Source organism: Rhinoraja longicauda, chromosome 4 (assembly GCF_053455715.1).
Source record: "Rhinoraja longicauda isolate Sanriku21f chromosome 4, sRhiLon1.1, whole genome shotgun sequence".
Classification (NCBI taxonomy): domain Eukaryota; kingdom Metazoa; phylum Chordata; class Chondrichthyes; order Rajiformes; family Arhynchobatidae; genus Rhinoraja; species Rhinoraja longicauda.
The window spans coordinates 74,302,484-74,312,100 of NC_135956.1; the positions used below are offsets into that span (position 1 = coordinate 74,302,484).

The window sequence follows — 9,617 nt, forward strand, 5'->3', positions numbered from 1 at the left end:
CTATGGACCCATGAACATTTTAGATAGTTGAGGCAGGTACTATCACAACATTTAAAAGGCATTTGGACAGGTACGTGGATAGGAAAGGTTTAGAAGGATGTGGGCCAAATGCAGGCAAGTGGGACTAGTGAAAATGGGGCATTTTGGTCAGAGTGGACAAGTTGGGCCAAAGGACCAGTTTCCATGCTCTCTGCCTGTCCCTCGTCAGTGTTGAAGGTGACTGCTGGCAGATTGCACACAGCCTCATAAAAACAGAAGTGTAATAATCAGCAGACGACCTTTACAAAGTCATGTTGGTTGAGCCATAAACATTGAGCAAAGCGAGTATACAAAATAAGCTCTCTGAAGGGGAGGAGACTTTTAAAGAAGAACATAGAGGGAATGGTGGGATATGGATTGGCATTCTAAGGTAGTGCCATTTCCCCTTTAACTCATAGCCCCCTCAACCCTTGCTACCAATTTAACCGTCCAAATGTCTTTTAAAAGTCGTAATTGTATCTGCTTCTACAGCTTCCTCCAGCGTCTCACTCCAGATACACACTACCCTTTGAGTGAAAAGCTTCCGTCTTAAATCTCTCCCCTCGTGTCTTCAGGCTTCACTGTTTCCTTTCATGACTTTTAATCTCAACTTTATCAAGTTAATTCAAAACTGTCTCCTGCTGTAACACTCAACGAGGATCATCTCTGAAGCCATGAGAAGTCTCTTGCATTGTGCACCTTATCAGTAAGCACATCTCAGCTGCAGCCTGGATAAACTAAGAGTCGTGCCAGCACAATCTTGCTTATTGTTAGCAGTGAAATCGCACATTATTCGTTTATGTAACTCAGTTACGTACATTTCTGTCTTAATGCACTTACATTGAAATTGGATTTGTTGGTGGGGCAGAATTTTTTTACACTCATTCTCACTCTCTCACAGATCATAAGTTCTAGGAGCAGAATTAGGCCATTCGGCCCATCAAGTCTACACCGTCATTCAATCATGGCTGATCTGTCTTTCCCTCTCAACCCCATTCTCCTGCCTGAAATCTATACTAATCAAGAATCTATCTGTCTCTGCCTTCAAAACACACATTGACATGGCTGCCACAGCTGTCTGTGGCAAGGAATTCCACAGATTCACCACCCTCTGACTAAAGAAATTCCTCCTCATCTCCTTTCTAAAGAAATGTCCTTTTAATCTGAGGCTGTGGCCTCTAGTCCTAGACTCTCGCACTAGTGGAAACATCCTCTCCACATCCACTCTATCCAGGCCTTTCACTATTCGGTAAGTTTCAATGAGGTCCCTCCTCGTCCTAATCTCCAGCGCGTACAGATCCAGTGCCCGCAGCGTATCTGCGCTACTAGGTCCTTCTGCTCTACATGTTGCCGTGTCATGGATGGCGGTGAACGTCATGAGGCATTGTGGGAGCTGTACTTTCCTGGCAAGTGGGGAGATGTCACACACCCTCTGACATGCCTTGCTAATGATGGAAAGAAAGGTGTTGGGTTGTCAGGAGAGTGGTCCGCTAAAGCTTCTGACTTGGTCTGCCTGAGCATCTCCAACACCCTTGTCTCTGTAACATTTAGTTTATGAATCGCTTTTAACACGCTGACACCTGTAAAGTGGCCAGGGAACACTGCTAACAACTTCAGCAAACCTGGGCTTGGATTAAAACAGCAATGTGCTGCTCAATGGCGCCCCCGACTGTTCACCTGCAGTATATGAAGAAAAACTGAGCCCTTGTCAAGTCAACTTTATTTGTCACATACAAATACAAGATGTGCAGTGAAATGAAAGTGGCAACGCCTGCGGATTGTGCTAAACTACAAAACAGAATAGAATTATATATTTTTTATTAACACAAAAAATAAATTAATACAGTAAATTAAATTAGTCCTTGGTGATATGAGAGTTAACAGTCCTGATGGCCTGTGGGAAGAAACTCCATCTCATCCTCTCTGTTTTCACAGCGTGACAGCGGAGGCGTTTGCCTGACCGTGGCAGCTGGAACAGCCCGTTGCTGGGGTGGTAGGGGTCTCCCATAATGTCATGGTTTACCAGAATGACAGACACAAAGCGCTGGAGCAACTCAGCGGTTCAGGCAACGTCTCTGGAGGAGAAGGATGAGTGATGTTTTGGGTCGGGACCCTTCTTCGGCTTGCTGAAGACTGAAGAAGGTCAGACTGAAGAAGGGTCCCGACCCGAAACGTCGCTCATTCCCTTTCTCCAGAGCTGCTGCCTGACCTGCTGAGTTACTCCAGCACTCTGTGTCCTTCTTTAGTATAAACCGGTAGCTGCAGTTCTTTGTTTTATACGTTTTACCAGAATGCTGCCTGGATTAGGGGGTATCAGCTGCAGGGAGAGGTTGGACTGACCTGGATTGTTTTCCCTGGAATGCCAGAGGTTGCGGGAGACCTGAGAAAAACGTATAAAATTATGAGAGGGGCAGACAGTGGGAATCTATTTCCCTGGATGGGAATATCAAATACTAGAGGGCATAGCTTTAAGGTGTGAGGGGCAATGTTTAATGGACGTGCAGATGCTGCTTTAGACGGAAAATAACACAAAATGCTGGAGTAACAGTGTATGAGGCACCATCTCTGGAGAAAAGTAGGTGACCTTTTAGGTTGTGACCCTTCTTCGAGATAAATGTAAGTGTTCCGACCCAAAACATAATCTATTTTTATCCAGAGATGCTACCTGACCCGCTGCGTTACTCCAGTATTTTGTGCCTATCTAAGGTTTAAAGGAGATGTGTGGGACAGGATGTTTTTTACACAGAGGGTGGTGAGTGCCAGGAACGCATTGCCAAGGTTGGTGTCTGAGACAGATACGATAGTGGCACTTAATAGGCTTTTGGATAGGCGCATGGATATGCAGGGAATGGATTATGTGCAGGCAGATAAGAGTTGGTCTCGGCATCATGTTTGGCACAAATATTGTGGGCCGAAGGGGCTGTTCCTGTGCTGGTCCCCAGAAACAGGCAGGACTGGGAGTGACCAATGGAATGGTCATCCATTTTGCTGCAAAGTGAAGTGGGGCCAAGGTGTTGTCTCCATGACTACACGAGAGCCCTTGTGACATGTACTTTCAGAGTGACCCAACGAGATGGACAGGAGTAAAACACAAAGTGCTGGAGGCACTCAGTGGGTCGGGTCCGTGGAGTTCATGGACAGGTGACGTTTCAGATCGGGATCCTTCTTCTGACTGATGGTAGTAAGGGGAAGAAAGCGGGATGCAAGATGTTTAGAGATACAGCGTGGAAACCAATGATCACCCATACACTACCAGTATCCTACACACTAGGGACAACTTACAATGGGTGACGTTTCGAGTCGAGACCCTTCTTCAGACTGGGGCTCGGTCTGAAGAAGGGTCTCAACCTGAAACATCACCTAATCCTTCTCTCCTGAAATGCTGCCTGACCCACTGAGTTACTCCAGCATTTTGTGTCTATCGTACATGCAGCTAATGTTGGGTCTTAATAATGCGCAAAATGGAAACGCACAGAGTGATTTTATTTTTATTGATGCCAGGCGCTGAAGATTGGTAAACTGACTATGTCAGAGTTTCCAGGAACACTCTCCATTGCTCAGTCAGTCCGGACAAACCCGGCTTTAGGTAGCAAGAATGGTTTAGGAGGGTCCCAACCAGAAAGGTCACCTATCCTTGTCTCCAGAGATGCTGCCTGACCCGCTGAGATACTCCAGCACTTTGTGTCTTTCTGTAGGATTGTTTTATTTTTTTGGCGTGTTCTTGTGTTGAATGGTCATAGCCCTCACCACATACATGATCACAGCTAACAAAATAATTTTACACAAAGCGCCATCATGCCAGGTGGAGCGTGAATGCTCGTTTGTTAACCGGAACATTCTCATTCTTGAGCAAAACGGGAGGAGCTGACCCGCGGAGTTTCTCCAGCACTTTGTGTCTATCGTCAGTATGAAATAAACCAGCATCTGCAGCTCCTCCTTACACAATGTAGGTTGGCATTCGGGAGAAATGACAAGTGCGTAACTAAAGTGTCCCTTTTTAAAAAATCCTTCTCAGCTGTGTGCTGCGCACCTAACGACGCCAACGGAGGCTCCGAACCATTACCAGGCCGTGTGCCGGGCGCTCTTTGCCGAATCCATGGAGTTACAAACCTTCCTGGCCAAAATAAAAGCTGCTAAAGAGGTAAGAGCTTCAGTTTGCATCAGACAAACCTGCCCAGTTGCTTCTCATTGGTCAAGCCACTGAAATCACGTCGAGGGCGGCTCAGTGGCATAGCTGGTAGAACTGTTGCTTCACAGCGACAGAGGCCCGGATCTGATCCTGACCTTGGATGCTTTCCGTGTGGAGTATGGACGTTCTCCCCGTGATACACTGGGTTTCCTCCGGGCGCTTTGGTTTTGTCCAACATCGCCAAAGACTCTTGGGTTTGTATGTAAAATTGCCCCCAATGTGTTGGGAGTTGGTGAGAAAGTGGGATAACATAGAACTGGTGGGAAGATCGGCCTGGACTTGGTGGGCTGAAGGGCCTGTTTCCAGGCTGCATCTCCAAACTAAAATAAAACTACACGGTAGCTTCCTGTAACAAGAAATATATTAACATGTATGACTTATACTATTTACACATTATCCTAGACTTATTTGTTTCTGGTTCATTTCTACATTGCATATAATCTCCCATTTTTGATATATATTGATATCCCAATATACGGATCGTATAGTCCTCTATGCTTGTCCATGCTGGCCAACATGCCCCATCTACACTAGTACCATCTTCCTGCGTTTGGCCCATATCCCTCTAAACCCGTTCTATCCATGTACCTGTCTAAATGTTTCTTGAACGTTATGATAGTACCAGCCTCAATTACCTCCTCCGGCTGCTTGTTCCATACACCAACCACCCCTTGAGTATAAAACAGTTACCCCTCAGGTTCCTATTAAATATTTCCCCCCTCACCTTAAACCTATGTCCTCTGGTTCTCGATTCCCCTACACTGGCTAAAAGTCTCTGTGCATTTTCCCGATTAATTCCTCTCATGATCTTGTACATCTCAAACTATACAAGATCAAGTGTGCAAGTGAATGTACAGTCTTTTCCCCAATCTATTCACCTCATGATTTTATGCATTTCTATAACATCACCCCTCAGCTTCCTGCACTCCTAGGAATAAACAGACAATAGACAATAGATGCAGGAGTAGGCCATTCGGCCCTTCAAGCCAGCACCGCCATTCACCGTGATCATAGCTGATCATTCTCAATCAGTACCCCGTTCTTGCCTTCTCCCCATACCCCCTGACTCTGCTATCCTTAAGAGCTCTATCTAGCTCTCTCTTGAAAGCATCCAGAGTATTGGCCTCCACTGCCTTCTGAGGCAGAGAATTCCACAGCTTCACAACTCTCTGAGTGAAAAGGTTTTTCCTCATCTCCGTTCTATTCTTAAACAATAAAATGGCATACCCCTTATTCAATAAACGCCCAGCCTGCTCAACCTCTCCCAATAGCTCAGGCCCTCGTGTCATGGCAACGTCCTCTTTTGTGCACCCTTTCAAGCTTAACAACATCTTCCCTATAACAGGGCGATCAAAACATTTAAAGTGCAGATGGTTATTTGACTGTCAGCATGAACACATGGCTGAAGGGCCTGTGTTATATGGCTCTGAGCCTTACATGCAGAGGAACACACCACAAGTCAACCTTCAGAGTATAATTTAGTTAAAATTAATACTTTGAAGTATTCCCAAAATAGAGATTGCTGATTCTCCCTTCCAATTGTTGAGTAATTACCGGTTTCTGCGCTGAACTGTCAGCTTCTGATGAAAGGTAATAATTTGAGTCATTACATCCACTCTGGTATTAAAATCAGACATCATTGCTTTTTCAATGATCCTAATAAGAATGTCGACGTAATGGGAGAGTCTAGAACCAGAGGGCACAGCCTCAGAATAAAAGGACGCACCTTTAGAAAGGAGATGAGGAGGAATTTATTTCGTCAGCAGATGGTGAATCTGTGGAATTCATTGCCACAGACGGCTCTGGAGGCCAAGTCATTGGATATTTTTAAAGCAAAGATTGATAGGATCTTGATGAGTAACAGGCTTCAAAGATTACAGGGAGAATGCAAGAATGGGGTTGAGAAGGAAAAATTGATCAGCCATGATCGAATGATGGAGTAGGGCTTGATGGGCCGAATGGCCTAATTCTGCTTGAATGTCTTATGATCTTATGATAAAGGAACATCTGTATTTCTGTAGCACCTTTAACATCCCTATTTCGGAAGTTGCAAAGCATATGATGTGGGTCAGTGCCACTGTCCAACATAATAGGGACAATTTACAATTTATACCGAAGACAATAGACAATAAGTGCAGGAGGAGGCCATTCGGCCCTTCGAGCCAGCACCGCCATTCAATGTGATCATGGCTGATCATTCTCAATCAGTACCCCGTTCCTGCCTTCTCCCCATACCCCCTGACTCCGCTATCCTTAAGAGCTCTATCTAGCTTATTAACTTATAAACCTGCAGGTCTTTAAAATGTAGGAGAAAACTGGAGCACCCGGCGAAACCCCACGCAGTCAGAGGGAGAATGTACAAACTCCGCACAAACAGCACCCGTAGTCAGGATGGAACCTGGGTCTCTGGCGCTGTAAGGCAGCAACTCTAACGTTGTGCCACCGTGCCGCTCCGCCATCTTCCCACCTACACTACTGCATTGGATGGCCACCTTGCTGACTTCTGAATGTTGTTGGGGACACCAAACGGATTGGATGTCCGTTAGAGGAATATGTCCATTCAGTCCACGGGGTCGGTCATGACTTTCCAGTTGCCCGTTACGCTAATTCCCACTCCCACTCTAATCTCTCCCTCTCTGCCTTTAGCCTCCCACCCTGTTCAGAAGAATCCCAATGTAAATTGGGGCAACAACACCAAAGGCTTCAACTGGATACTAATTGTATCTACAGTATGTGTGGTACATCTGATTTGTTTGGATAGCATGCAAAATAAAACTTTTCACTGTAGCTAGGTGCAAGTCATACACCATGTAAACAGGCCCTTCAGCACAACCTGCCCACACCGACCAACATGCCCAGCTGTACTAGCCCCACCTGCCTGTGTTTGGCCCATATCCCTCTAGACCTATAATATCCACGTACAGACAGGTTTTTAAGGACTGCTGGCAAAAATAAACCCAAACCTTAGGAATCAATATTGACTTCACCAATTGCAGGTAACCGGACTTTTTCTTTATGCTGGATATTATCAGTTTCAGTTTGTTGACTGTTTCCCCTCCTCTTCCACCTTTCACCGCTGGTTTGTCAAGCAGTTGTTGCCTTGGCAATCTTGCTCCGCACTCTATCCCATTCTCTTCTATCTCTGAAACTTGTTTCTTGACTTTTCCAGCTCTAATGAACCGCCACGATTCCTATGTTTCTCTCTCTCCACAGAAGCTATCCGTCCTGTAAGCATTTTCGGCATGATTTCTGGCTAAAATCTACCGTGTTCCGTTCCAAAGAGAATTCTCTGATAGATTCGATCTCACTTATGCTTAGAGTGATCAATAGAACAAGAAGGCAGACAATAGACAATAGGTGCAGGAGGAGGCCATTCGGCCCTTCGAGCCAGCACCGCCATTCAATGTGATCATGGCTGATCATTCTCAATCAGTACCCCGTTCCTGCTTTCTCCCCATACCCCCTGACTCCGCTATCCTTAAGAGCTCTATCTAGCTCTCTCTTGAATGTATTCAGAGAATTGGCCTCCACTGCCTTCTGAGGCAGAGAATTCCACAGATTCACAACTCTCTGACTGAAAAAGTTTTTCCTCATCTCTGTTCTAAATGGCCTACCCCTTATTCTTAAATTGTGGCCCCTTGTTCTGGACTCCCCCAACATTGGGAACATGTTTCCTGCCTCTAACGTGTCCAACCCTTTAATAATCTTATACGTTTCGATAAGATCCCCTCTCATCCTTCTAAATTCCAGTGTATACAAGCCTAGTCGCTCCAGTCTTTCAACATATGACAGTCCCGCCATTCCGGGAATTAACCTAGTAAACTGGTGGAATAAGACCATAGGACATAGGAGCAGAATTAGGCCGCGCGGCCCATCGAGTCTACTCCACCATTCGATCATGGCTGATCTATTTTCCCTCTCAACCCCATTCTCCTGCCTTCTCCCCACAGTCCTTACTGATCAAGAACATCAATCTCTGCTTTAAAAATATCCAATGAAATGGCCTCCACAGGGTAATGAATTCCACAGATTCATCATCTTTTGACTAAAGAAATCCCTCCTCATCTCCTTTCTAAAGGTGCGTCCTTTTATTCTGAGACCGTGCCCTCTGGCCCTAGACTCTCCCGCTGGTGGAAACATTCTTTCCACATCCACTCTCTCGACGCCTGATCTAACTGTGTAGCTCTGTCCAAGAGCTGGCACGGGTGCGATGGGCAGAATGGCCACCTCCAGCACTGTGCCATTGTATGGTTTGATCATCCTAACATGTTGGTGTTAATTGGCAGAATCTAAAGTGGATGCAGGGAGTGAACAAGGACGTGAGCTGCCAACCCAACATGGAGCTGGATGAGCTCAACAACTTTGACTGGGTAAGTTGCCGCCATTAAGCGCTCGGCATCCGACTTCTTTATACCGTGAACCGTGGTTGTTACGGACCTCTTCACAATGGATTTTGGTTATGGCGGACACGTCTACCGGCCTTCACCGCCACCCCCAGCTCGCACCACCTCCCCGGTCACTTCCAGGCAGTGCCTGCTGTCGCCACTGCCATGGACCGACCCTTGCCTGCAGTGCAGCCGGCTTCTGGCCGCGACCATTGACTCCGCCGATCCCCCCGCCCACCAGCAGGGCGGAGCTGTAACAAACTCGCATGGATCCCAGGCCCAGTTTCAGACTGAGAGTCTGAAGAAGGGTTTCGACCTGTAACGTCACCTATCCATGTTCTCCAGGGATGCTGCCCGACCCGCTGAGTTACTCCAGCACTTGTGTCCTTAGCGTGTATTAACCAGCATCTGCAGTTCTTTGCCTCTGCTACTTATACAATATTAATCGCTGATCCCTATTCAGTTATTGTGAATAATCGGCAATAACAGACACCCCCTCCCCTCCCATCCCCAATGGTCCGTTAAGGTGGCGCAACGGTAGAGTTGCTGCCTTACAGCGAATGCAGCGCCGGAGACTCAGGTTCGATCCTGACTACGGGTGCTGTACTGTAAGGAGTTTGTACATTCTCCCCGTGACCTGCGTGGGTTTTCTCCGAGATCTTCGGTTTCCTCCCACACTCCAAAGGCGTACAGGTATGTAGGTTAATTGGCTGGGTAAATGTTTAAAAAAAACTGTCCCTAGTGTGTGTAGGATAGTGTTAGTGTGCGGGGATCACTGGGCGGTGCGGACTTGGTGGGCCGAAAAGGCCTGTTTCCGCGCTGTATCTGAAATATGAAATAAAATTTGAAATAACAAGGGTTTACTGTATTAATATGGTTCATCTAACTAATTTCTTAATGTACAGACATCTACAAAAATGGTGGTGGTGACTGGGCTGAAAATAGAGTATGATATACAATGGTCACTTTGTTTCTGGAAAGTTCATAAGTTCTAGGAGCAGAATTAGGCCATTCGGCCCATCAAG

At 46.3% G+C, this 9,617-nt stretch overlaps 1 protein-coding gene across 2 annotated transcripts in view; it reads left to right on the plus strand.

Annotated features, from left to right (window-relative positions):
• Positions 1–9,617, plus strand: part of LOC144592878 (protein spire homolog 1-like) — a 160,254-nt gene that overhangs the window by 99,229 nt on the left and 51,408 nt on the right. For both annotated transcript variants that reach the window (XM_078398078.1, XM_078398079.1), the window contains exons 4-5: positions 4,034–4,159; positions 8,494–8,577. In XM_078398078.1, coding sequence (XP_078254204.1) covers positions 4,034–4,159; positions 8,494–8,577 — 210 coding nt within the window. The remainder of the gene's footprint in view (positions 1–4,033; positions 4,160–8,493; positions 8,578–9,617) is intronic.